Here is a 27,033-nt window from a genome sequence, read left to right on the forward strand (position 1 = left end):
GAAAGGATCTCATAGTATGAGGAGAGAAGTCTGCTAAGGTATTTATGGGTCCCATATTTAGACAAGTATTCACAAGTACACACCAATCATCAGCATACTATGGAAGAGTAGCCGGTTGAAATGTGAAAAGTGTATTGTATAAGGTATAATCAATACAATAAAGAGTTGAGACGCAAATCGACATGGGCCAACTCTGAGCCTAGACTGTCGAGAATCCTAGAAGAGCATAAAGTTAAGGAACAGTACAGATATTCTTGATTGCGACACACAAATGACCAGAAGACTGTTGATGGATAGATAAAGGTTTGATGGCCAAATTGGATCTGGCGGACTGCTGAACTCTCTAAGATCCTGAGCACTAGTGATACAGCATGACGGTTTGCCAGAACTGTATGCAATTCTCAATATCAAAAGGAAGGTCAAATTAAACAGACGATTAGCAGTACGGACTTTATACAATGCAGTATTCATGCTAGTATGTACAGAATGATGCATTCACAGTGGGTTCATATCACTCGTTCTGTCCTGCAGCGGAAGTGTCTCTTCTGTGAAGGGGAAGCTATCCCAAAACGGTAGCTCCATGCCCTCCCATTCCAAGGGGACGCTATTGATATCAAAGGGACTCGGCAGTGTGGCGAGATTAACGGTGACCTCGCCCTCCGTCTGGCGTGATGCCCTACGGCCATTCAAGCTGAAGAGCTTGCTCACATATTGGCTTTTGCTGCTTTGGTCCTGGTTCGAGAGTCTTTGGCGTTGTTCGGCAATAGCGTTGCGGAGAAACGAGAGTATTTCGTAGTAATGGCCCGCTTGGGCGGACTGCTGGGAGAACATGTGGAGGATGTCGATGGCGCCAGTGAAGGCTTCTTCGAGGTCGGGGCTTGGATCTTTTTGCGAGAAGAGCGAAAATCCGACAACGAGAGCTGCAGCGAAGATGAAGGCTCTGATGAAGATGATTTAGCATGTGCTGTAGGTTAAGTCATGTGTACAACTCACTTTAGGATGCACATGTTTCCTAGGAGTAAATGGGAACGATGAATCTCCAGGCAGGTTTGGAGCATGTAAAGAGCCGAGTCTGTGCAGGCGAGAGCCAGCCGGGAATGCACGGGGTTCTCTGAGAAGACATCGCCCAGATTTCGTTCAGCGAGGTTGTCATGTACTCGAGCCAGCCGGACACCTAACGCTGATATCAGGAATGGTCTCGTCACAATGATGATGGCAAAGTGGTAGGAACAGGCGATGTGCAGACTGCCTATGACCCGGTCCTGAGCAGCAAGACACTCCTGTTCTGTGCCTGGAGGTGCAAGCAAAGACTCCGGCAGACCATCGCTCCACCGCTTAAGCTTCTCCAGTATCGACTCGGCGACCTGCGCCGAAGCTGCCTTTTCACTGTACAAGCGGGTGATCGTCTCATCCAGGATTTGTGCGAGGTTATATAATGCTACCAGTCCTTCCTCGGCAAGATCATTGCGCTGCAGTGAMTCAGTAATGCTGGCTCCTGATTCAGAGCGGAGTGAGGCCGTTGCGGGCGGTCGTCCGAGGATGGAGCTGACGAGGAGATCAAGGTTGCATAGACTCATCCAAACACATGCTCTATTTTATAATTTCTGCATTAGCGGGGAAGTAAAATTACAGTGAACCATAAGCATACCTTCGGTGCAGTTCATTGACCGGTAGTGAACCAGAGACATCAATGTGTAGACCGAGCGCCACAGCTGCTCGAGCGGCTACCCCAAGATACATGAAAGCAGCATTTCTGCGACACGCACCGAGCATGTAGAACGACATCAGCAAAAACAAGCACACCATTTCCAGACTGGGGTTCTCCAGCATGCTGATGAACGCCCGGCGTTGCCCCCTCGCAAAGAAGAAGTGTTCAATTTGCACTTTCGTTGGATCGTGCTTATGCGACTGTGCCCCAATGGCAATCATGACGTCGAGTAGAGCTGTTGTATGTTGTGCATGCCTAGTCTCGGAGCGTCGATTATGTAGAAGTTGCATCAATTCGGAATCCGGCATCAGATAGAGGAAGCCACTCGTCTGTATGAACAGATGATCAGCTGGGATTTTCTGAATGACTCGACTTGGGTTCAATAAGCCTCAGGCAGTTCCGATATATCTTACTGCAATCTGGTATGCTCGAAGCAAGGCTTGACGCTGCTGGAGATCCAGCTGGTCTTCAAAGTCCGGTGAAACATTCTTGGGCGCTTCTGTTTCGAGCATGTCTTCCAATTTAACATTGTGTGAGAACTGTGACGGGCCTATGTGTTGGGTGACTGTATCTCGGAGTAACTGCAGGAAGGAAAGCGACGCAGCTCTGCCCACGTATACTGGATAGTATGTCAACTCAAGCCTTTCAGGGTGGCGTTATCAACTGCTCCACAAACCTCTTTCGCCTTGCAAGCTACGCAGCATCCTAGGACGCGTTTTGTGTGGTGCTTCAGGGGAGGCCGATCCCTGATCGGCAATGTTCTCGGGTGGTGCATGACGCCGGGAATCCGTGGAAGAGAGTATCTGGGACGGCGTGGTAGCAGCAACCGGTCTGCTTGGCGCATCCGGCGTGTTGGGTTGCCTTGAAGATGAGAACGACTCTCTTCGTCTGCTTGGCACACACGAATGCGCCTGTCCCTTTCGAATGCAGTTTTGGCATGGGAAAGATCCGCTACATCTCCTCTTGGATGTCCTGCAGAATAAGCATGCCTCGTATGCCCGCAGACGGTTGGCGGGATGCACTTTGGGTCGTGGCATAGCCAATATCAATGTCCAACATGGATGCGGATCCACATTAATATGTCGTTGGAAGCGATGCGGTTGTCAATCTCTTGAGCACCCTCGATGATATTTTATTTTTCCAGCTCTGCAGGGGAAGATAAGGCCTCCCCGCATTTGAGCCATGCTTTATTATGCGGCACATCGGTTATCGTCGTCAGTCAAAGTCTGGGAATGTTTGGATTGGTCAAGCGACCGCCATGTGGGCGGGGGAACGTGTCGATCTCCAAATGTCCCCGTTCCGTCTTCCGACTGATACGTCTCGTGACTCGATTATGCCTTGTGCTTCCTCAGCGTTTGTGCAGATTCAACTATATTCAGTTGGGCACATGGACATCATGGCTGATAGAATCAACTATAGAGAAACATCGAATTCGAGGTGTTGGTTCTCCATGAATATCGAAGACATGTGTGACAGCCGACCAAAATCTAGTAGCGAGATATATATACTTGTAGCAGGTACATGCTGCAACAATCCTACAACTCACAAATCACATAACTTCGGCAGGATCTAGCTTGCGCTTCAGTAGCGCAGTACATGAATACCTCAATAACATGATAATCCTAATTAGAAGTGGAAAATTGGATTTGAAGAAGCTCATGAGAAGCTTTCGCGTTTAAAATGGATACTAGGGGATATAATTAGTAGTGTCTAGAATTACATTTACATCTTCGGCCCCTTGGCCGAAGGGATTTTCTTTTTTTTTTGGGCATCTTTCCTACACCATGTTCGGGTCACTCGTTCGAGACCTGGACCATCTATTAAAAAGAAGGCCGAGGCGATCTTGAAGAATTTATCACCACAATAAAACCCCATGAATACAGGACGCAGCAGACAGAGAAGAGAGATACTGCAATGCTCCCAACTACTCGAGTTATCTTAAAAGCAGCCCGCATATGTTGAGTTGGCACTATACGCCTTGATGTCGAGTCTCGGACCGTCCAAGAGCAGCAGTGTCGCTGCGAATGACAGAAAAGATATACGTAGCTCGTAGGTATCTGCTTTTGCGAGCTCGAGCATCTAACATTGATGCAACCATGAGGACCTCAAGTCCTCCATATCAATGGCCAGTCACAATCGATAAGCACTCTTACGGAGGAGTGAGTGTAACGGCAGAGCTTCATATTATCATGGAGTCCTGTAGAAGCGTGGTACTCCGACTATTGTCACGGAGGTCATGGCCCCTAGACAGATCCTGGCTGGCATTAGATGAATGGAGTCTACAGGTATCCCTAAGCTCGTAATTCTGCTCTCTGCTTTGGTGGAAAGCTAAGTGCGTGTATGGTCGACTTCGGCATGCCGAAAAAAGGAGCCAGTCGGCAACGTAAGTCAACAAAACAGGCCAGCCAAAGCCGGCAAAATATGATAGGCACTCGCGTGCCATTTGACCTGTCTGCCAAAGGCGGCCCAAACGGTGAACGAATCATAATTGTTCACAATTCTGCTTTCTCAGAGAAATCAGGTTTAGTCACACTCGAATTGTAAAGACGACTAACAGCATGTACGTCGTTCCGTAGTCTCTTGCCTCCAACTCCAATAAGGGCATTATATGAGTTCCCATTTGTCATCGTATCCTCATGAAACGATTCAACAACCACTGAGGAGCAGCTGTTCGAGCAACCATCCCTGATGTTGAAATTTTACACTGGAGCCCGTTCACTTGTGAGCTCAGTGACGGCCTGGCCAGCACAGCGGAAAATCTCACACCAACCATGATTGGTCCAGTGGACAGCCCCACCAGGCAAACCAAGCAAACAGAAAAATTTTCGCTTGAGGCTAGCGCACTCGCTAGTGCCAGGACGCAAATATAAAAGGCCCCGAAATCCCATTCATTTTGGAAATCAAGCGACTCTACGTATGTTCTCCCCCTCCCTACCTTTGGGAAAACCTCTCGATTGCGAGTCAAAACATCTTGCTAACAGCTCTGCCACAGTTCAAAGAATCACTTTAGAGTAGACGTCCCACCTCTGAGCTCTTCTAAAGAGCCACAGAATCTCCACCCTTGCTGATGACTGCTATGTCCTCGATGCCCTAAAGTGAAGCCGTTCTTACTCCCGCCTCGACCTTGCTTCGTTCCGACGCTCTGAACGACTTGTTGCAAAACGAGCTTGTTCGGGCTGTTGGATGTTGCTCTGGTCCAGGGAGTGGTGATGATCTTGACCTTGTCCTGACGTCTAGACTTCGGTCGGTCGGACTTGGTGGGTGTCGAGGAGGTCTGAAAGGTGCCCCTCTTTTTTACACTTTGATGTTGGTGTAATCAAGCGATCGGAGTTTGCTCAAACTTTTCCCCCCACACAGACTAGATAGAATCAATTCAATCGTTTTATGAAACCATATTGTTCACACGGTAGACTTGACAGATATGTAGCTCGCAAAGATTTTGGACCATTATGCAACGCCATCGCTCATTGATGCTGCTGTATGTCAAAGCACAGATGCAATTCTGCGTGGACTTCTCGCTCTTGGTCGCACTTGGGAGTTGGGAGGGCTTATGGTAGGTAACCTTTCGATTTGATTAAGTCATAAAACTTTCGCTTTCATTTGAGTCATTAGATGGGTATCACTACTCTGTAACATGCGACATGCTTATCAGCCAGTACCTGCATTTCTCATTTCGCCTCCCCACCAGTCTTCCCACTAGGCGTGTTTGAACTGGCATTTGCTTCCTTGCTCTTTGAGCCGCCCTTGTTCCTGGATCCACGACCACCACGCGGTCCACGAGACGAGGATGGTGTTCCTGGTCCAGATCCTCCTTCTGAGCCCTGTCTCGCACCACGGTTGCCGTTGCCGCTGCTGCCGTTATTCGGGGCAGGTTGCTCGCTTCGACCCTTGCCGCGAGCCTTTTCTGCACCGGGATTTACCTTGCGTTCAAGCACGACCACTTGACTCTGCGCGACCGTGACAGGACTAGCGGCAATTGCTTTCTGAAGACCTTCCGGTTCTGCAAAGTCGACGTAGCCAAACCCCTTCTTCTTGTCAATCTCCACCTTCAAGATCTTTCCAAAAGGCGCAAATGCAGTTTCAAGTAATGGTTCCGTAACTCCCTGTGATGGATTGGCGTGCTTGAGGAACGCCTGTGTAGCCGTAGGTGAAGCAACTGGCGCGGCTGGCTTGCCTTTCGCTGTTTTCGACTGCTTCGGTGCGGATGGAGTGCTAGTAGGGGCTGCATTTGCACCAGACTGAGCACGAGATGACGCGGGATCGCCAGATGGAGGTGTAGCATTGGCTTTGCTTTTTAAAGTCCCTTGTTGCGATGGTGACGCCGGTTTCCCAGACTTAATATCCTTCTTGCCACTATCTGGAGTAGCAACAGCGTCCGGCTCTTTCTTACTCGAGTCCGTCTCTGTAGCAGCGCCCTTACCGGCCCTCCGGCGGCCGCCTGAAGGTGCAAGCCCCAAGTCTCGCTGAAGAATCTTGGCTGCCGCAGCGACGTTATTACGCTCGCGTTTCCGCTCAGTTGGAGCAGCCTGAGGACTATCTCTGCTTGTGTTTTGGGTAGCTGATTTACCAGCTTGCTTAGCAGCAGCGTTGGCGGCCCTGTTTGCTGCTTTCACTGCGTCTTTCGTCGCCTTGTCTGAGGTCCTGGACTTCTTCTCTGCCTTGTCTCCTGTAGATGCCACGGCGACATCCTTGTCCGGCCGCTGCAAAAGCTTTTTCGCTTGCACCTTCTCCGACTTGGACTCCTTATCTCCCTTGGCATGCCTCGAGGACTTGCTGGAGGCCTCTTTGGCTTTGTTGGCCTTCTTTTCCTTGATATACTGCACGAGAGGCGTAGTGGTCACGGTTTCCTTCTTTTCTTCGGCATCGGTAGGCGTTTCAACGGTGGTAGGTTTTGTAATAGGCTGAGTCAGACTTTCGAGGAATGCGATGAATTCGGGATCCTGATCAATGGTACCCTGGCGGGCATCCTTCCGTACACGGCTGCCAGGTATTTTGGCGTAGGGAGAGAACTCTAGGGACGGTGGCCCCAGGAGCACGGAATCATTGAAGGTGTTGCGAGCGTCTAGGAACGATGTCTGTCGGACTACATCTGATAGAGGCGCAATATGCTCGCTGGATGTAACATGTATGTAGGCGCGGGAGGGTCTCGATGGTTTGGCATGACTGCACCGATGTCAGTTGAAAGATGTACTGATTTGATCCCTAAGGGCTGGCACTGACTCTTTAGATACCTTTCCTGGTTTGTACTGGTACCAGTCGACTTTTCCTGCTCCAACCATCCACTCTGAACCTAGAGCATTTTCGAACTCGGATTGGGTTAAACCCGGCGGTAACCGTCTCACGAGCAATTTGAGTCGCGGAGCAGGTGGCTTCGGAGCCTTCTTGGAGGCTGTTGATGCATTCTTCTGCGTTGCAGCTACAGGAATTTGAAGTACACCCCCTGTTGACTTGCCATCGGAAATCTGCGTCATGATGAACCGTTATGAGGGGTGGGTGGGATCTACACTCCGACTGGGGTGCGCCGCAAGGTAAATCCCTCAGACTGAAGATGCTGCGGACAATATGGTATTCAAGAATTCGAGGTAACAAAGACCAGTGAGGATACAGTGGAGGTGACGTTTGTCCTGAGTTGACGAAGAGATATCCTCCGGTTCAAGATGAAAACCAGCTGGATATGTTGCGGCGAGTGAACTACGGGACACGAAGGCCGCCAAGCACGCGACCCTGCACAGACGATTCAGGGCCCAATTTCCTGCGGGGAAATACGTTTGCGCAAGTAAACTTGTGTTGCTTTCGTCGTCCTCCAGACCCTCCGCCGTGATTAACTATATCAAGAAAGCAATCTTTATATTCCGATTCTGATAGCTCTCTAATTCTACCTCAAGTCTCTCATCAACTCGGTCGAACTATCCAGTCGTCGCTTCGTTCATCCGCACCCGCACCATGGTGGACAGCAAGATTCCTGAGCCGGGACCAGCTAAACTGAAGCGCAATGCAGGTCCAGATGAATGGCTGGAGGCAGCCAAAGACTGCAAGTATCTGTCAGAACAGCACATGAAGCAGCTTTGCGAGATCGTCAAGGAGTACATGATGGAGGGTGAGTCTGTTCAGGGGATCAAGGGATATACTCCGGCTCTAACAAAGTATCTCTGAAGAATCAAATATCCAGCCAGTATCGACACCGGTCACGGTTTGTGGCGACATTCATGGCCAGTTTTACGATTTGCTTGAGCTTTTCCGAGTATCGGGCGGAATGCCCGACGGGTCTGAGGCGGAGGCCCCGAAGACGCAGTCAGCTGTCATCACATCGGAAGATATCGAACCTCCGTCCACGATTTCGGATCCTAAGCTACGAAAGAAGTTGAAAAATGCCTCTGCGCCGGAGGAGGGAGGAGAAGACTCGAGTGCGAGCCAAAGAAACCGGTCCTCGAGCGATGGCTCAAGAGATGTCGAGCTCAAACGGAACTTTGTGTTCTTGGGTGACTATGTCGATCGTGGATACTTCAGTCTGGAAACTCTGACGTTGTTATTATGTCTCAAAGCCAAGTGAGTGCTCGTTCTAGCTTCCCCTGCCACAGACTAGGACTGACTCCCTCTAGATACCCTGACCGGGTAACACTGGTCCGCGGAAATCACGAGTCTCGCCAGATTACGCAGGTGTACGGGTTCTACGAGGAATGCTTTCAGAAGTACGGAAATGCCTCTGTATGGAAGGCTTGTTGTCAAGTGTTTGACTTCATGACGTTGGGTGCCATCATTGACGGTAGAGTGTTGTGTGTACATGGAGGATTGAGTCCAGAGATCAGGACCTTGGACCAAGTTCGTGTGGTTGCCCGAGCCCAGGAGATTCCGCATGAAGGCGCCTTCTGTGACCTTGTATGGTCAGACCCAGACGATGTGGAAACTTGGGCTGTCAGCCCCAGAGGAGCAGGTAAGTTATGTGTCCATTTACGCCAGGCGAAATACTTACAGTTCACAGGTTGGCTGTTCGGTGATAAGGTGGCCGACGAATTCTGTCACGTCAATGACTTGACATTGATCGCCCGAGCGCATCAGTTGGTGAATGAGGGCTACAAGTATCATTTTGCGAACCAGAATGTGGTTACTGTGTGGAGTGCGCCCAACTATTGTTACCGATGCGGAAATCTGGCGTCCGTGTGCGAGATTGGTGACGACCTCAAACCGACGTTCAAGTTGTTCAGTGCTGTCAGCGACGACCAACGGCATGTACCCGTATCGCGGCCGGGCCGCAGCGAGTACTTTTTGTAGAATACCTCTTTTGCGCTCTCCCTTTTGGCATATTTTCTGAGAATTCCGGGAGATACCCGGTCCGCATGACGCTGGCGTCCTAGCATGCTTGATGGTCTGTCTTATTTGCCAGTGTGGGCAGCGATGATGATTTATATAATGATCTTAGACCCCGCTAACGATACTTTCATCTTTGAGCCCAAGAGGGCGGCATGATTACTTGCTTCATCAGCTTGTATGCTTCCACTTTGATACCTTGCATGCGTGCAATAGACTCTATCTGTCCAATATACTCTATGTCTTTATGCTGGTCCTCTTGATCTCATTGCTGATTGGCCGGCACTGGCTGGACGCGTGGCATCATCTGCCGATGGCCCGGGATGCATCCCGGACTTACGGGATACGTTCCGGCCCCGGGTCCGAGTATACCATAAAGAAGCAGACCATGGCCACAAAATCCGGGGAAAGGGTTCTTCTCCAGTTCTATCACTCTTCTCCTACATTTTCATAGTCGACTTATTCCAATGTCCGAGAAAATCGATGTACTTATCTGCGGGAGCGGATCCGCAGGCCTCTGCGCAGCGACATGGCTCGCGCGGTACGGCATCCGGTGTAAGGTGCTGGAGCGCCGCGACGGGCCCATGACGATGGGCCAAGCTGATGGTGTGCAATGCAGGACCGTTGAAATCTTCGAGAGCTTTGGTATCGGCGAGGAGCTGCTGCGTGAAGCGTACCATGTGCTGGAGGTGGTGTTCTGGGCCGATGATGGATCTGGTTCGATCAAGCGCACTGGTCGGACGGTGGATACGCAGCCGGGCCTGTCACATCAGCCGCATGTTATTCTTAACCAGGCTCGGATTAATGGGCTGCTGATTGAGAAGATGCGGGAGTGGAACAATCAGGAGATCGACTACGGGTACACTGTCACCAGCGTCGAAGTGGATGGCAAGCTGGTGGCGGATCCGCAGGCGTATCCTGTCAAGGTGACTGCTGAGAAGAACGGGAAGGCTGAGACATTCGAGGCTAAATATGCGCTTGTATGTTATGCTCAGTTACTTTCATTTCTTGCTATAGGGGTAGGCTCTGACGTCTCTAGGCTTGCGATGGTGCTCACAGCACCGTTCGGAAATCACTCGGCTACAACATGATCGGAGACAGCACCGATGCCGTCTGGGGTGTCATGGATATGGTCCCTCGCACCGATTTCCCTGACATTCGGAGGAAGACCACCATCCGCTCGAAAGCAGGAAACCTGATGATCATCCCCCGGGAAGGTGGCAGTCTGGCTCGCTTTTACATCGAGCTGCCGACCGGCACAAAGCCCAAGGAAGTCAAGCTTGAGCATCTCCAGCAGGCAGCAAAGAACATTCTTAGCCAGTACACGATTGAGTTTGTCGAAACCGTCTGGTGGTCTGCGTATTCCATTGGCCAACGCCATGCAGATTTCTTTCACAAGGATTACCGCGTCTTCCTTGCCGGTGATGCTTGTCATACACACTCCCCAAAAGCCGGTCAGGGCATGAACGTCAGCTTGCAGGATGGGTACAACATAGGCTGGAAGCTAGCCACTGTCCTAAAAGGATTGGCGTCGCCTTCCTTGTTGGAGACATATGTCCTGGAACGCCAGAAGGTGGCGATCGATCTGATCGACTTCGACCGGTATTTCTCGAAGCTCTTCTCCTCGGGAGGTCAGACGTCACCCGCTGAGTTCCAGGAGGGGTTTATCAAGTCTGGCAAGTATACCGCCGGAATGACGGCGCGGTATGACAAGTCACAGATCACTTCCGACGTGGACGACTCAGACAAGCTTTCGACAAACGTTGTTGTTGGTATGAGACTGCCCAGCGCTCAAGTCGTGCGCTTCAGTGACTCGAAGCCCATGCAATTAGCTCAGTCGCTCAGTTCAGATGGCCGTTGGCGAGTGATAGTCTTCATTGGAGATATCAGCTCGGCCGAAACTAGGACAAAGTTGAAAGCTGTAAGTGACGCTCGTCATAGTGCTGCCTGAATAAGACTTGCTGACCTCATAGTAGATCGGTGACTATCTCGGCTCAACAGAGGGTCCTATCCAGACATTCCGCCCCAAGGGAGGAGATATCGACAGTCTTATTGAGCCTATTCTGGTGGGTCATGGCAAGCGCCATGCCGTGGAACTGGACCAGATTCCCGAGTGCTTCTACCCTGTGACTGGAAAGCATCAAATCAAAGGCAGGTCTCCGAAGTTAATAAAGAAACTCCATAGTAAGATGTGCTAACGATCATCAGACCTTCACAAAATCTACTACGACGATGAAAGCTATAACAAGGGTCATGGTCACTGCTACGAGCACCTAGGGATTAGTCCCGAGAAGGGTGCAATTGTGATTGTCCGTCCAGATCAATGTGAGGATTCTAATCGTCAATTTGGGTAGCTAACACTAACTCTTGCCCAGATGTATCTGCCTTGATGAGTCTGGATGACTATACGCAGATTGGAAAATTCTTTGCGGGTTTCCTGATACACCAGCTGCCCGAAAGCAAATTGTGATTTGACCTGATTATAACAATCATAGTCCGGCGACTTTTTTCGACTCGTATATAGTTCTGTATGCGCCTGTATATATCAATGATGGCGAGCAATAGGCAACTGCTTTAATTGATCATCAGGATGTGGGGTATTTGGGCGATAAGAGCTTGACCACCCCGCACCCTCGTCGGAGGTTGATTCTAGAGCTGAGTCTTCTCTCACTATTTGAATCATCTGAGGCTCGAAACCTAAATGTAAATACGACTGCCTATACCATCGGGTAGATCGATCGGGACAGCTTTTGTATAGCATGAGTCATCCAACCTCCAGCTGAACGAGCAAAAAGGCCGAGGAATTATCTTCCAAAGGGTCGAGAACATTAACCCGTTCCCAGACACATAAACATCGCAATATTGTGTCGCATCGAAGACCGAAATGGCGGAATTTCCTGATTTCATCGTACCTCCTCGTCTCGCTGAATACAATGTCCCTCTGCTCGAATTCGCCGCGACGAAACCGCATCTGACGGATTTCGTTGTCGGGGGAGTGGTATATTCTCAATCCATTGAAGGCGGCGATGACGCCACCGAACCGACAAGCGAACAGCCTCGTACCCGCGTTCTGCTCCTCCAACGCGCCGCCACCGACTCCTACGCCGGTCATTGGGAAGGACCAGGAGGGATGTGCGAGCGCACCGATGCCACGCTGCTAGCCGGTGTAGCGCGCGAGGTCTTCGAGGAGACCGGGCTCCACGTTTCCAAATTTGTTGATTTGATTGCGATTAACGAGTGGTCGCGGATATTGCGGAATGAGTTGCACCGTGTAGCCAAGTTCACTTTTTTGGTTGAGGTGCATGAGGCGAGTGGGAAGGCTGGTGTGCCCTCTGAGGACGTGGTGGTGGGAGTTGCGCCGGAGCGCTGGGAGGATGGCGTGAAGTTGGAGCAGGCCGAGCATCAGGCATTTGTGTGGGCAACGGAGGAGGAGGTGCGTGAGAGTTTAGAGTCACAGGGCAAGTATAAGTTTCTGAAAGACCAGGGTTGGAATTTGTTGAAGGGGTTTGAATTGCTGAAGAGGACTACATCCGCTGAGGGAAGTCGAGGATGATACTGTAAACCCAAGGGTTGCCTGAGGCTCGCACTTCGCAAGGGCAGGTTTTGCATATGATCTTATCATTGCTTATGTGTTGTACAGCATTCTCTGAGAGTGTTACAAGCGTATTAATACACAGAGTTAGAAATGAACAAAGAGAAGATGAAGAGGCGCGTTGCGGCTGTCAATCAACCTATCGACCAACCTAGGCTGTATTGTCTTCGGCTGGCAAAGCTCCCTCACCTTGCATCTGCAGGGCGACCTTGTCGACTCGCTTCCATACACGCAGTAGGTTACCCCCCGCGACCTTGGCAGCATCCTTATCACTGACACCCCGTCGTAGAAGCTCTGCGATTAAGTCGGGGAATTTAGACACATCCTCTAGACCTCGAGGAACAGTCATGATACCGTCAAAGTCGCTACCTAAACCGACATGGTCGAAGCCAATCAGATCTCCAATGTGCATAATGTGATCTGCAACTCTTGCAAGAGTAGCATGCTCCATATCAGTCTTTGGTAACTCATCTGGGTTGTCCGACGCAGTACAAGAGATGAAATTGGGCGAGAAGTTGACCATAACCAGCGAGTCTTTTGCCTTGACGAGTTCTAACACATCGTCGGGAACGTTGCGAGGATGGGGACAGATCGCGTAAGCAGAGCTGTGACTATATATTACTGGCGCACGACTGCCGGACCAATTGCCCTTACCGGCACCGAGGACGTCTCGCATAGTGTCCACACTGACGTGAGCCAGATCGACAATCATTCCCATCCGGTTCATCTCATAGACGAGATTCTTTCCAGCTTCACTGACCCCGTGCCAGTACGGAACGGCCTTTTTGATACTGCCATCGGGCTGTTCAGTCAAAGCGGCATCCGCATAACGATTATGGCAGTTGTGCGTCAGTGTGGCGTATGACACCCCAAGGTCATAGAAATCTCGCAACAGAGCCATGGAGTTACCGATGGAGTGCAGGCCCTCAATCCCATAAGGAGAAATGATCTTGCCATCTAGGAAAGCTCGAAGAGCGGTTGTTCCATTCGGAGGTGATGAAAATGTGCCAGGGTAGGCCTTTGCTAGTCGTGATATGAGGTCGACTTGTTCCAATGTTTGACGAATGCCTGTTAAACAGTTATTAGCAGTGAGTCTGAGATGCAAGGGCTTAATACGCCTACTCGTTGTATACGTTGCATCAGAGAAATCCTCCCAATTCTTAGGACACTGGACAAACACACTCCAAAAGGTACCGCCGACCTTGCCCTTAGAAAGTCGCGGCAGATCAACATGACCTTTGAGGTCTCCTTGAGTAAAAGGAACGGTGAAGTTGTCCGCATAAATCTTGTTGTTGAAAAAAGACCGGATGAAGATAGGAAGGTCATCGTGGCCATCTGTGTAGCCTTAAGTATACTCGCGTGGCTAAATGAGAAGGATATTTTACCAGTCAATGGGGTGTCTGACAGAATCTTGTCGACCCTCTGCTCAATGCTACGAGGAGCGCTCAATGGGGGAGACGCCGTCATGAAAACAACAAGGCATGCTAGTATGAGCGTCACAACCAAACGTCCAAGATAGCGAGTTAAGGACGTTTTCTGGGAAATTTGAGCTTGTTTTCTCTTCATCATTTGAAAAGCTCTCAAGAGATTGCTTCTTAACAGACATTTTTCTAGACGTCTGCTGCTAAGTCATAGAGATCAATCAATGTCAAGATGATCGTGTTGAAGAAAACGGTTACACTCACAACAGTGTCCGCACTAAAGGCGAGGCTAGGCTGACAATACGATCGATAGCACGCACAGTTGACTATTTCTATCTTCATGCAATCATGTCTTGAGATTATACAGGTCGCCAGGTCACCTGGTCGCCGGGTCACCAGATACATGGCTACCTTAGTAATTACTGATAGGCTGCTCGTAATTACGGTTTATGCTCACCAGGGGAGGTCGCTTACTAATATTTATGCTAAGTTTGCCACGTACAAAACATGTAGTAAGCAACCTGGCGAGCATAACCCTAGTACCTAGATACTAGTAAGGTACTGGTAATTACCAGTTGTCTACCTACTTGACCTGGCGAGCTGATCGCTCATGACATGACTTTTCTTATCTTCCATCTACAAAAGAGGAATTAATACGCTCTCGCAATATGCAGGTTATCAGCGCTGGTGCAATTCAGGGCCTTAAATTCCTTATCTCAGGTCTGAGATTGACTATCAAGGGACAGGGCGTTCCTAAGGTTGACTCATCATGCAGCGAGCATGTATCTGATGTCGGCGGATTTTGTCCTTCAAAAACGAGGATAGCAAGACCATATTAATTATTGTTTATTATTTATAGTTAGGGAGATTTCGAAGTATAAATTGGACTGTTCTTTGTGCGCTGATTCCTGCCTGAGGTGTCTACCTGTAACCCTGGGCAGCAAGCTCAAAATGCGGGAGCCAATCAGAGCCCATCTGAATGGAGAAATCTCTCCCTCATGAGTGCCTCTCAGCAACCTTCTGTGAACAAAAAGCTTTTTAAAGCTGAAGTATCCAGGTAAATCGTCATTTGTGCAAGTATTACTTGCTCACTTCTTTCATCTCCGAGTGTACATAGCTGCTTACAAACAAAGAGACCCCGTTTGTGCCCCTCTTGGCTTTTCCCCACTTGGTCCGATCGCCCTCCGTCAATCTTTTATCCCGCCTTTCTCAAGTTTCTCTCCGCGAATGCGACTAAATATTAACGCGGCAGTTTAAAAAAAAAAAAGAGGGTTGCACTGCTGTATCGATTCCTTGGAATCATCATGGCGGAGCACTCCTTTACTGAAGGTTCGACAAAATGAGAGGTCCTTTCCCAAGTATCATGCTGACCGATAGTTCGTTTACAGGTCTTTTGGCCTTCTGGCATTCCTACCGTCTACTGTTCCTGGTCGCTCTCTCAACGGTCTTCGTGGGCCAACGATTCTACCGCAAACTTCAGTCCAGGACGAAAACAACAGCTTCGTCTTCGGTTCCGCCATCGCCCCGTAGCCAATCCCCTGAACAGACAGAAAAAGGCGCCTCGCTCGAGAGCAGCAGCCAAGCAACGACAGAGAAGGCTGAACAGCAACTTCCCTTGGCCAAAGGCCCACCAAAGGGCACTTCAGGCCCGAAGAGGGTTACCGGTAAAAAACCCTCGAAGGTTGCTGGACGACGAGGACAAACAGAGGATGCGGAGCCTCTCTCCTTTATCCAACCCATCATCTTTTTCGCTTCTTTGACCGGCAACACTGAAAGATATGCCAAAATATTGTTGGAGGAGTTGCGGGCTGCGGCGCAAAAGCGGGCTGATTTGCAGGATCGCGAGCGTGGCCTTCTACCCCCTCAGATGCACGACCTCTCCTATATCGAACTCGACGACTACTTCACTTCTGCACCGAAGCCTCCGCCAAACTCACCCGGCACACGCTACGTATACTGCTTATTGATCCCTACATACAACATCGACAGTATCCTGAATACGTTCCTCGACCATCTTAACGAGACTCATAATGATTTCCGCATCGACACAGGCGCTCTGTCAAGCCTCGCCGGGTACTCTGTTTTCGGATTTGGTGATAAGGAAGGCTGGCCTACCGAGGAGGAAGGCTTCTGTTCTCAAGCCAAAGAGCTGGACAAATGGATGGCCAAACTAACAAGGCGGAAACGAGCATATCCTTTGGGATTCGGTGATGTCAAAAGTGACGCCGAATCCTCCTTGAAAGAGTGGTCGCAGGGATTGCAAGATATCCTTTTTGACATCCTCGAAAATGGCGGGCTAGGAGAAGGCGTGCCTGGCAGTGGTGATCCGGTTGAGAGTGACGAGGAATTGGACGATGAAGATGTAGACAAGAGCAATGCTCAAAATGTTGTGGACTTGGAGGACATCAAGTTTGGAGGTGATAAAAACGCAGCCGGGTCCCCAATTCCCGTGGATTTTACAACCGCAGGAAAGTCTTCCTCTGGGCAATCAACCGAGAAGGAGATGGTTCCAAAGACGTCACCCACCTACGCTGCTCTAACAAAACAAGGCTATACCATCGTCGGGTCTCACTCTGGTGTCAAGATCTGTCGTTGGACTAAATCTGCGCTACGTGGTCGAGGTTCATGTTACAAGTTCTCCTTTTACGGTATACGATCTCATCTTTGCATGGAAGCTACACCATCTCTCTCTTGCAGCAATAAGTGTATCTTCTGCTGGCGCCACGGTACAAACCCGGTCGGAACTACTTGGCGTTGGAAAGTGGATTCTCCGGAATTGATCTTCCAGGGAGTCAAGGAGGGCCATTACAAGAAGATCAAGATGATGCGTGGCGTTCCTGGCGTGCGAGCCGAGAGATTCGCAGAGGCCATGCGTATCCGACACTGTGCCTTGAGTTTGGTCGGCGAACCGATTTTCTATCCTCACATCAATGAGTTCCTGGACATGCTACACGGTGAACACATCTCCAGCTTCCTGGTATGCAATGCTCAACATCCTGATCAGCTCGAAGCTCTGCGTCGCGTAACCCAACTATACGTGTCCATTGATGCGAGCAACCGTGAGAGTCTGCGGAAGATCGATCGTCCTCTGCATCGGGATTTCTGGGAGCGCTTCCAACGTTGTTTAGACATCCTACGGGAGAAGCGCCATGTCCAGCGCACTGTTTTCCGTCTCACCTTGGTCAAGGGATTCAACATTGATGATGAAGTCATCGGCTACGCAAATCTGGTGGAAAAGGCACTTCCGTGTTTCGTCGAAATAAAAGGTGTAACGTTCTGTGGCACAACCACGAGTGCTGGGGCTGGCTTGACAATGCAGAATGTGCCTTTCTACGAAGAAGTCGCCCAGTTCGTCACTGCTCTCGATGCCGAGCTGCAGCGCCGTGGGCTGAAGTATGGCATCGCCGCGGAGCATGCGCACAGTTGCTGTGTGCTCATTGCCTCGGAACGATTCCACGTCAATGGCAAATGGCACACTCGGATTGATTATGATCGATTCTTCGAGCTTTTGGAGAAGGAGAAGGCCGATGGCACATCTTTTGGTCCCGAAGACTACACGAGGGAAACCGAGGACTGGGCACTCTGGGGTAATGGTGGTTTCGATCCGAATGATCAGCGTGTATACACCAAGGGCAAGAAGAAGCATATGCAGATCACGGTGGAGCCTTGAGGAGAGGTGGGCAATAGTTCTGCCAAGAATTGTATGCCTACTGAGGCCACCTGATTGCAATCTACTTGGAAAGTGTGGGTGCCACCATGCTACTCCGTCCACAAGACAGTTCCACCAAGACGAAAAACATGCCGTAAAGGCGTCGGACCCTGCTGTCCGGTTTCATCGGCCTGGGGCAAGTACGACAGCGATAGGGGCCATCTTCAAGTCACAGGGTCCCTGAACTAGGGATCGCTCGTCCGGTGGAATCCTCGAATCCAAAGAGCTAGCCTTCTTGCAATCTTTATCTCTCGTTCTCCATACCCAATATTTACACTACAAAAAGACAGGTCTCCTTTTTCCTTACGAACGCTAGGAGCACCTCAACACACAGACCTAATGCAGATCTCATTTGAAAGCAATGGTTGAGCCAACTTAATCAGACTCACCATGAAGGAGGTTGGGGTCTGAGACTTATATGTATCGATTGGGGCAATGCCTTGGCAGAACTTTCCATTGGATAGGGGTGACACTCATCTACAAGTGATGAAATGAGGGCATACTGAAGAAGCTGTGGAGTTAGATGCTCCCACGACAGATGTAGTAGCCATGGTTAGCCTAGAATCAATGAGTCACAGTTGTAAGGGAATTCTATATCTGCAGAGCCAAACAAACTACCTATCACGATGATGGCGCTGGGCTGAGGGCCGGATGGCCACTCAGTAGTGAGATTCTAGACCTCTACGACTAACACCGAGGACTTTATTATAACTATCTACTCCGGAGTTATAGCGGATCATGTGTTTGAAAGCCGCAGGCACAGTCAATTCCCCAGAGCACCTGCATCAGACCTAAATATCCCTATATCTAGGTTTCCATCAGCCAGATCGGAATCCTTCCATTACGTCTTTCATTGCTTATCTCAACTGTAAGGTGTCCGTTGCATCCTACTGGTGTGCCACAGGAATAGGCTCGTTTGCGCACGTTGCTCACTGTTTGCAGGCGTAGAGACGGGTGCTGGTTTCGACGGATGCATGTGCTCGTAGCTCGGTTTTTTCGATGAGCATTAACTGGAAGTCGTCAAGATGAGGTTACAGACTGCCCGTTGATTCTCGTCATGTATATCCTTAGAGGGATGGGCTCGCCGAGGAGGAGGCATGCTCCACCCGAGAGCCGGACATCAATCTGCTAACTTGTCGGTAGGGATTTTCTCTCGATTCCTCGGATGCCAGACAAGCGGAAATAATAAATGCTTACACGAAACCCCTCTAAGCAGCAAGTTTGCACCATGCACTCACTCCGCCTCTTTCTCCCCTCGTATCGAAGAGATCCCGTCGCCTGGCTGGATAATCTAAGCACACACGTCACAGGGCCAAAAAGCACAACTGATGTTGGTCTTTATCTGCGAGTCGGCTCTCAGAACGCTAGGGCCCCCTGACGAGGCCTCTATTCCTATATCTCACCTCTTCTCTGACATTTGCTGAGCAGGCTAAGATCTGATAGATACGACCCCGGGTTATAGAACAGGTGGGTTTAGACATGCTGAGGTATTGTAATTCACGGATGGTTCTTGGTTACCGTATCGATATTTAGGATCTGACTGCCGTCTAAGATCACATGGAAATGAGCAGTGCAAGCCGCTGTACTTGACACCGCATAACCTTGTCACTGAATCCCTGAATGGATAGCTATCGGTTCATCCCATTATCAGTCACATCTAACGCCTTGTACTTTTTAGGGCAATTTGGGCCTTGGGATATGACAGCCCAAAGGAATCCAGATGTGTCATTTTGGACTGAAGTTATTGAAAAGAGGCCATTCGTAGGTTGCACTAGATCCAGAGAGAGTAAATACGGAAAATAATACACACGCGCAAACAAATATAAATCAATCTTGAAAGTCGAGTTAATCACCACCGCTCGTGTCTGTAACTCGGAAGTCAGTCACAATCAATGAGCCGAGGTACTGTTACTGCGGCCAAGAATGGGGAACCTTGACATTGTGGTCTCCCTTCTTTTTGCATCCACATACGATTAAAGCAGAAGAGTACCTGTTTTAATCCAGCTATCACTTTAGAGAATATCAGCCATTTACCTGAAATATTGCCATACGGACCCGACAATGTCTTTCCCCATCATTGACGTTTGGGCGAATCCCGTCTTACCTTTGGACGTGAGTGAATCAAGTTCCGCTTCAAACAATGCTCGCAGTCAAATTCGGCCCTAATATAAATTCTCCCTGGCTAATCGTAAATTCATGATAATAGGAAGGCGTACCTGAGGTTCGCCGTCTATTCGAACAGTCTCATGCTGATACCAGCTTGCTATCCCGGAGACGGACACCCGATGAGCTCGTCGCTCTCATGGATGCCGCGGGAGTTTCAAAGATATGCCTCTGCGCATGGTACCGACCAGGGCAAGTAGTCTTCTCCAACGAAGACGTGGCGCAGTTCACTCGCGCCTATCCTGACCGTTTTATCGGGATTGCCGGTGTCGACCTGCATGATCCGGTCAGCTACGTGAAAGAGGTGGAAAAGTACGTCAAAGTCGAAGGATTTAAAGGTGTTCGCGTGGTGCCATGGCTTTGGAATCTACCACCAACGGACAAGCACTAGTAAGTTAATTATCACATCAAGTAGGAAATGCTCGATAGTCGGCTGAGACGTCTGCGGGTAGCTGGCCGCTCTATGTTAAGTGCATTGAGCTCAATATTCCCTTCGTAAGTACCTTCTACTGTCAACTTCATGATTGGGAAGGATAGCTAACCAGTATTGTTTCGTTTCAGCTCACTCAGGTCGGACATACTGGCCCCCTCTGCCCAAGCGAAGTTGGCCGACCAGTACCTGTAAGTTCCTCAAGGATGCCATCCTACCAAGGCAATTTAGCCAGCTGATAAATTCCAGTATATCGACGAGGTGGCACTGGCATTCCCCTCGCTGTCGATCATCTGTGGACATATTGGTTTTCCCTGGACACAAGAGATGATCGGTGTGGCGTGGAAGCATCCGAATGTCTACATCGACACTTCGGCATATCTACCGAAGTATTATCCAAAGGTAACATACGTATGCAGTGATGTCTGTGGCAAATTCACTGACATTGACGTCGGCACAGGAACTGATACAGTTTGCAAACACCACCGGAAGGAAAAAGGTCATGTTTGGAACTAACTTCCCCCAATTAAGCTGGAGCAAGTGCGTCGAGTCAGCGAACCGGGACATCAGACTTCGGGACGACGTCAAGGCAGATTTCTTTGGCGGAAATGCTGCCAGGGTGCTCAAGCTTGGGGCTGTTGCCTTGAGCAAAGAGAAGCTTTGAAGATCCTAGTGGTGATCTAGCCTGGGAGCTCTCGCCCCAGATGGCCTTGGCTACATGGCCATCGTCACCAATCGATGGCACCTATTGACTGAGTTTAGCCACATGAAGGCTGGTTACCAGTGGGATTATTCGCCATTTTAAGGATAATAGTAGTCAGCTCTGTTCCATCGAGTCATGAAATGATCATGGACCTTCATCTTCAGATACGACCCAAGAGTTGCTCACATGAGAAATACTCGTATCCATTGCTACCATCACTCTGCTGAGGAAATATCCTTGGAATCGGGCCACCTAGGTGCAAAACTACGACAAGCCAAGTCTAGCCCAGTCTTCCATAACTGACGTATATATTCAGAGGTCATCATAACAATAGGTCTGACTCCACCCTTGAGATTTATTTCCCTTCTCAAAAACATCGAACCGCTATAAATCTCGTGAAGCTGCGCGCAGGGGCGCTGTTTAACTCCGTAGTCCAAGATCTTTCCCTGTCCCCAAGCCGCATTTCATACAAGTACGGTGGATTGCTAACCTGCGTAGCGTGACGGGGCGAAGATGCGGATTACCAGACTGCTTTTCCCAAGGAGGCTGTCTGCTCAGCTTTAGGAAATGCAGCTTCGAATTCTCTGGGCAAGGATTTCCATGGATACGGGTATGATATGTTTTGTGTTCTATACAGGTTCGTAATATTTGGGTAAGGAGCTCCCTAGTATAGAGTACTGGTCGTAGAAGAGGTAAGGAGCTGAAATGAGGACGTTTAGCCTTCGGCGATGTCTAGATTATGTGTTTATATAAAGGCACCTGGATGGTGACAATTGGCAAAAGAAGCAGATACCTAGGTGAGTCTATATTGCTAACCTTTAAAGGACTATTCTGTTTCCTAGAACTACTGGGCCGCAGATATACGCGCTAATACCTACAGTTTATGCTCTTGCAAGTATGAAAGTCTCTGCAGCACCCCCTTGCGGACATCTTGGACGATTGTCGCAGCGTCCTTTACTTCGTGAATCAATCCGATGGAAGCTCCCGCGTAGGTGGCAAGCCGTCCCTCCGGTCCCCATCCACTATCACCGGCCTTAAGGGCTTCATCATGCAGCTTCTTCAGTTCTTCAAAGGACCGGCCCCCCTGGTGCTCGATAAAGGACTTGTTAATGATGGTACGCGGACTGTACTCTTCCGGCCACCCTGTGGTGCCGCGGAGTTGGTTATAAAGCAATGTTCTCGTGGTTGTAACCGCGCCGTCGCTGGCTCGCACAATTTCGCGCTGATAACCCGGGTTGATGCGCGCCTCATGGGCTGCGAGGAAGCGCGTCCCCATCACCACACCAGAAGCTCCCAGGCAAATTGCTGCCGACGCACCCCGCGCGTCGGCAATTCCCCCCGCGGCGAAAAGCGGAATGTTGCTTCCTGCCAGTGCATCGGCCACCTCTGGGAAGAGTGATAATAGTCCGAGTCCATCCTTGGCCCGACCGTGGCCTCCAGCCTCGGCACCCTGAATAACAATCACATCTGGCCGCTCGGAACACTTGAGAAGCTCCTTTGCTTCCGCCAGGGTTCCTATTTGGATCCAGACTTGGATCCGTGGCCATGCATTGCGGATCCGAAGGGACCAAGCGTCAAAATCTTTCCGACCCTCCCGCGGGGCATAGAGCCAAGCAGCACAAGGTCTAAATTTCTCAACTGCTGCTACCGCGACCTCAAGATCATCACTCCAGAGTTGAAAACCCACGCCAATGGGAAGCGGGTATTCGGCCGCCGATAGGGCATTGAAAATAGATGATGACGTCCGCATTTTGTTGACTAGTGCCGTTGCCTCTTCAAGATCAGCCAGCATGTCCTGCGTTTTGACGCCGGGTCCTATAAATCCCAAACCGCCAGCGTGAGAAACCGCAACCGCCAAGGCCGGACCGGACATGACACGCATCGGGGCGCTCACGATACATGGGCTTGACACCCACGGATAGCGCCGGGAGATGTTCTTCGCGACATCACATACACCGGGCATCTTAAACAGTACGCAATATCGGTGGGAAAGAGAACGATGACTTGGACTGTGGTTTACTTTGGAAGACAGGTGAGCTAAATTGGACGTAGTGGGGGAAATGAAAAGTACAGAAATTTTCAGGAAAGGAGATCAAGTACGCGACAGGGGGCAAGAGTCAGCACTTATACTTTATGTCACCAACACATAGCGGAGCTATTGGTGCAGTGTTAAGTGTGATTGTATTTGCTTCCGCAATATCCGCACCGCATGCTTTGGAGGCATCATGTCATCATTTTTCCTCTATCGCCGCATTTTCTCCGTCATAGAACGACGCGGGATTCTGAGACACGTGAAATTGGAACGGCATAAGCAGGAAGAAGACGGGTTGCGACACATTATTCGAATCCCTCGACGGATCGAAGAATATCGAAAGTTATAAACGAGATTATAGAACCTCAGTATTGCCGGGGGCAGAATAAGACAATACATGATGCATTCTTAACTCCCCCAGGAGAAACATGATTCACTAGAACTCTCACATGAGAGCCATTCGGAAATGTATGGTCAAGCCAGAGGCAGGAACCGGTGGGAATCGCATCAAAGAAACGAACTACAACAGACAGGATGTGGGGATGCCCCCAAAATGCATACAACTATTGTATTTCATTACGCTTTAGTTTGTGTTCTAGTGAGTGCTTTTCTTCCGACTCAAGCCAAGAGACAAAGCAGAATGCCATATTCCACAGCTTATCTCAATGGGGTCACAGCTTACGGCGACTCGCAAGATACGCAGCAATTCGAGGCCGACCTTCGAATGCAGCTTTGAAATCGGTGAGACGTTCTGGTAGAGCATCTGGTAAAGTTCCAATCTGCGAGTCGTTGTCGATGGACTGATAGACGGCAAAGTCCGCATAAGTGATCCTCTCCCCTAGAAGGAAAGGACCACTATTCTCCGCGTAGAATTTGTCCAGTGCCTTGTAATAGCTAGGGACAAATGCCTTATACTCGTCAGTCACGCTTTTTATGTTCTTTACCCATTCGATCTAAAGCTTGGGTCAGTCCAGGTGACAAGTTTCGTCATTTCGGATCTTCAGTAAAATCAGGCTTACTCTCCAGTCATTGTACATGTCGGCAACAGCATCAACGAGATACTTTTCAATGCTAGTATTGCCGTCATATGAGCCGAGCTCCCTGGCTAGGTATCGAAGAATAGGAAGATGCTGTTGCACCCTGTCAGCAGGTGCTATAATTTGCATATGACAAAATTTACCTGTCTTAGGACCTTTCCCTCATACTCAAGCACAGGTACTTTGCCAGTGACTGACAGTCCCTTGTCTTTGAGTTCGGCGCGGGTTGTTGGCCAAGAGTCATCATAAGCGTAGCGAACATCCTCGAAATCAATCCCGGCGTCTCTCAAAAACAACCTAAACAGGTGTTCTTGGTCAGCGACAGTCTCCATTCGACGCACAAATCCGGTACTGCTACGCCTACCGGATAACTTCTCCACGGCCAAGGGAACCGATATCCAAGTAGTGAAGGGTGGGTTTGGTGGTAGGAAACGGCATTCTGAACTTTGGATTTACTGCTATCAAGATTTTTCGGAGCAATGTTGTTGAGAGCAATGTTCGTCCAGCTAGAGGAACAACCGAGTTTATATAACTTCTGCCAAACACATCTCTAACCTCTCTAACTCTCCTCCAGACGTGTGACTAGGCTTGTCCTCAATGCCCCAACTGGGCGCCACGAATCTATGACACCATCGGTTTCGGGACATTGCTTACATAATCCGATACGATATCCCCGCAATATCCGCTCTTCCATCCAAGTAAATTCCGCTAGCTTACGGTATCTACACTTCTGTTGAGGCGACCAACTGTGTTCTATTTCGGGCTTTGGTGCTATCGGCGCCACCTGGCAGTCAAGTACTGCTTCTTTTCTCCCATAGATKATAGATACATTATGCCTACGTCTGCACAACTGAAGCGGAAGCGCTCCCGGGTGGCCTGTGAGCCATGTCGGGGTCGCAAAAGGAAATGCAATGGAGGGAACCCATGTATGACATGTGTGAACTGGGGTTACGAATGTTTCTATGAGCGGCCTTTCGAAGCGAAAACCCCACCCTTATCCGAGTCTGCAAGGCCGACATTGCTAGAGCAACCGCCTGCCGAACGCCTTAGCCAAGGAAGGGAACCAACAGAACTCCAAAATGTTTTCCGATGTATTGAGGCCAACTCTGGAGCGGCTTTCGTCAGGAGGATGGGCCTCAAAGTCGATCCAGCGAATGCACCCAAGTTGAATCTCTTTGGGTGGAATATTGGCCCTCGCCAATTACCGTCTGGCCTAGGACCACCCGTCCGTGCCTATCCAATCGTCGATATTCTCTCTCGTACAGATATGGAGTCACTGGCGGACATCTACTTTTCTAAAGTGCACCCATGCTATGGCTTCATCGATCGTCAACAGTTCTATGAGCGCGTGGACGCCCGGTGGGCTTCACCCCTCACCAGAGACACGTACGATGGGGTGCTCAGCAGTGTCGCAGCACTAGGGTGCCTGTTCTCCGAACGGAGCGCGACGATCACTGAATTGAACCTAGTAGAGGCTGCCCGGTCCATTCTCGACATTAATGGTTTAAGCGGCACACCTTCCGTAGATTTTGTGACAGGCTGGACGCTCCGCGTGGTCTATATGCGGATGACCGCTCCACCCCACTCTGCGTGGATCGCAAGTTCCACATTGATGCACCTCATCGAGGCATCGGGCCTTCACTTGGAATCCTCCTTTGAAACGGTCCTTTCCCGCGGCACGCAGTGCGATCAAGATCTTCAAAGGCGGCTAGTTGGCGTGGCACAGCATTTGAACATGTGGATTTCCTATGATTTAGGTCTTTCCAGGGTGTCACTTCGAGGCAGCTTACCATCCCTTCCGTTACCAAGGCCCGATGATTATACAATCGAACTTTTGGGTTTGCTTCCAGCAACAGCAAGCTTGGACCCAGAAAAAGCACAAGATGGCAAAGACCTTGAATCATCGCTTCTACAGGTCTTGAGCAGAACTCATACACAACCTCCCTCCGTCCTCGCCCAATGCAATCTTCTGCTTTGTCTCCTTCGACGCCTATGCGCATTACACATCAACATCTCCACTGTTGCGCATGGTGATATCCTTTCATTACTGAAGAAAGGTCTCCAAGCGGCACGCGCTCTGGTTGAGAGCTGTTGTCCGTGGCAGCATATAGCCAACGTACCATTCCACACGATTAGTATTCTTCTCGAGATGGATACCAATTCATCACTTGAAGTTCTCCCAGAGGCTATGCAGACCCTGAAGCTTGTTGCATCCAGTTATGATACCAATACGGTAAGGGAGGCCTATGATACCGCGCGTTTGATCGTTTTTCTCTATCAGAGGCGAAGGTCTGAGGATGCCAAATTTCTGAGGGATCTTTTGGATAAATGTGAGAAGCAGCCAGAGTCCAGGTTTTCTTCCCGTCAAATTGGCCCCGCCTTCGAAGAGGTATCATGGCTGGAGGGTTTGATCGCCGACATGCCAAGTTTGCAAGGGTTCGATCTGAGCCAGTTCTTGCACGACCAGTCACCTGGACCATCTCTAGACGCTGGTCTTTCGGAGCCGACCTATTTGCCATAAATCATGCTGCGAGAGCTTTGTGTCTTTGCACCTACGTATGTGCCGATCGTCCTACGTTGCCGTCACATAATATTTATAAAGATTCCCGCGGAACAACTCAATCCTGGGTGATTCTTCTGCTGGATGCCAGTCATACTGGCTTTCATGCCCATTACATCGCCCACCTCTACACCAGACGGAATAGAGAAGTGTGCCAACAAGTAGCGAACTAACGCCACCGAACCACCCTGTAGTAGGTTACCTAGGGTTCAGGAAGAAGGACCCTATCCCTGTGAATTTGTCTTTTAGCCCCGTTAACCACTCTGCCTCTAAGTAGCAGGCCCGGAGTGTGCAATTATATACTTGGTTGTTCTCCGCCACCTATCGGCAGCCAATAGGCGACGCTTTGAGGTGTCTATGTTCCACGACTTGC

The 27,033-nt window shown here is 49.9% G+C and overlaps 11 protein-coding genes across 11 annotated transcripts; 6 read left to right on the forward strand and 5 right to left on the reverse strand.

Annotated features, from left to right (window-relative positions):
• Positions 1–495: 495 nt before the first annotated feature.
• On the reverse strand, positions 496–2,745 carry Asppvi_011061 (Zn(II)2Cys6 transcription factor; the record flags this gene model as incomplete). Its single annotated transcript, XM_043306897.1, has 5 exons — positions 496–940; positions 994–1,590; positions 1,649–2,037; positions 2,122–2,327; positions 2,385–2,745. 5 exons carry the CDS (start codon positions 2,743–2,745, stop codon positions 496–498), a joined length of 1,998 nt encoding a protein of 665 aa, XP_043162832.1.
• A 2,631-nt stretch (positions 2,746–5,376) lies between these two features.
• On the reverse strand, positions 5,377–7,179 carry Asppvi_011062 (putative nonsense-mediated mRNA decay protein Upf3; the record flags this gene model as incomplete). The annotated part of the gene is made up of 2 exons (XM_043306898.1): positions 5,377–6,871; positions 6,929–7,179. 2 exons carry the CDS (start codon positions 7,177–7,179, stop codon positions 5,377–5,379), a joined length of 1,746 nt encoding a protein of 581 aa, XP_043162833.1.
• A 472-nt stretch (positions 7,180–7,651) lies between these two features.
• sitA (TOR signaling pathway phosphatase SitA) lies at positions 7,652–8,977 on the forward strand (the record flags this gene model as incomplete). Its single annotated transcript, XM_043306899.1, has 4 exons — positions 7,652–7,805; positions 7,864–8,254; positions 8,308–8,639; positions 8,688–8,977. 4 exons carry the CDS (start codon positions 7,652–7,654, stop codon positions 8,975–8,977), a joined length of 1,167 nt encoding a protein of 388 aa, XP_043162834.1.
• Positions 8,978–9,480: 503 nt separating this feature from the next.
• On the forward strand, positions 9,481–11,483 carry Asppvi_011064 (putative phenol 2-monooxygenase; the record flags this gene model as incomplete). Its single annotated transcript, XM_043306900.1, has 5 exons — positions 9,481–9,993; positions 10,053–10,934; positions 10,990–11,197; positions 11,222–11,338; positions 11,389–11,483. The coding sequence occupies 5 exons, from the start codon at positions 9,481–9,483 to the stop codon at positions 11,481–11,483; spliced, it is 1,815 nt and encodes a 604-aa protein (XP_043162835.1).
• Positions 11,484–11,897: 414 nt separating this feature from the next.
• Positions 11,898–12,566, forward strand: Asppvi_011065 (NUDIX hydrolase; the record flags this gene model as incomplete). The annotated part of the gene is made up of 1 exon (XM_043306901.1): positions 11,898–12,566. One exon carries the CDS (start codon positions 11,898–11,900, stop codon positions 12,564–12,566), a length of 669 nt encoding a protein of 222 aa, XP_043162836.1.
• A 190-nt stretch (positions 12,567–12,756) lies between these two features.
• Positions 12,757–14,072, reverse strand: Asppvi_011066 (putative dipeptidase; the record flags this gene model as incomplete). The annotated part of the gene is made up of 3 exons (XM_043306902.1): positions 12,757–13,673; positions 13,728–13,940; positions 13,991–14,072. 3 exons carry the CDS (start codon positions 14,070–14,072, stop codon positions 12,757–12,759), a joined length of 1,212 nt encoding a protein of 403 aa, XP_043162837.1.
• Positions 14,073–15,365: 1,293 nt separating this feature from the next.
• On the forward strand, positions 15,366–17,696 carry Asppvi_011067 (flavodoxin and radical SAM domain protein; the record flags this gene model as incomplete). The annotated part of the gene is made up of 1 exon (XM_043306903.1): positions 15,366–17,696. One exon carries the CDS (start codon positions 15,366–15,368, stop codon positions 17,694–17,696), a length of 2,331 nt encoding a protein of 776 aa, XP_043162838.1.
• Positions 17,697–19,796: 2,100 nt separating this feature from the next.
• Asppvi_011068 (amidohydrolase family protein) lies at positions 19,797–20,992 on the forward strand (the record flags this gene model as incomplete). The annotated part of the gene is made up of 6 exons (XM_043306904.1): positions 19,797–19,847; positions 19,942–20,288; positions 20,351–20,393; positions 20,460–20,519; positions 20,578–20,730; positions 20,789–20,992. 6 exons carry the CDS (start codon positions 19,797–19,799, stop codon positions 20,990–20,992), a joined length of 858 nt encoding a protein of 285 aa, XP_043162839.1.
• Positions 20,993–21,905: 913 nt separating this feature from the next.
• Asppvi_011069 (nitronate monooxygenase) lies at positions 21,906–22,994 on the reverse strand (the record flags this gene model as incomplete). Its single annotated transcript, XM_043306905.1, has 1 exon — positions 21,906–22,994. One exon carries the CDS (start codon positions 22,992–22,994, stop codon positions 21,906–21,908), a length of 1,089 nt encoding a protein of 362 aa, XP_043162840.1.
• Positions 22,995–23,734: 740 nt separating this feature from the next.
• Positions 23,735–24,538, reverse strand: Asppvi_011070 (glutathione S-transferase; the record flags this gene model as incomplete). Its single annotated transcript, XM_043306906.1, has 4 exons — positions 23,735–24,016; positions 24,083–24,193; positions 24,244–24,397; positions 24,465–24,538. The coding sequence occupies 4 exons, from the start codon at positions 24,536–24,538 to the stop codon at positions 23,735–23,737; spliced, it is 621 nt and encodes a 206-aa protein (XP_043162841.1).
• Positions 24,539–24,932: 394 nt separating this feature from the next.
• Asppvi_011071 (uncharacterized protein) lies at positions 24,933–26,621 on the forward strand (the record flags this gene model as incomplete). The annotated part of the gene is made up of 1 exon (XM_043306907.1): positions 24,933–26,621. The coding sequence occupies one exon, from the start codon at positions 24,933–24,935 to the stop codon at positions 26,619–26,621; it is 1,689 nt and encodes a 562-aa protein (XP_043162842.1).
• Between the last annotated feature and the right edge of the window lie 412 nt (positions 26,622–27,033).

This window comes from Aspergillus pseudoviridinutans (genome assembly GCF_018340605.1).
Source record: "Aspergillus pseudoviridinutans IFM 55266 DNA, scaffold_9, whole genome shotgun sequence".
Classification (NCBI taxonomy): Eukaryota; Fungi; Ascomycota; class Eurotiomycetes; order Eurotiales; family Aspergillaceae; genus Aspergillus; species Aspergillus pseudoviridinutans.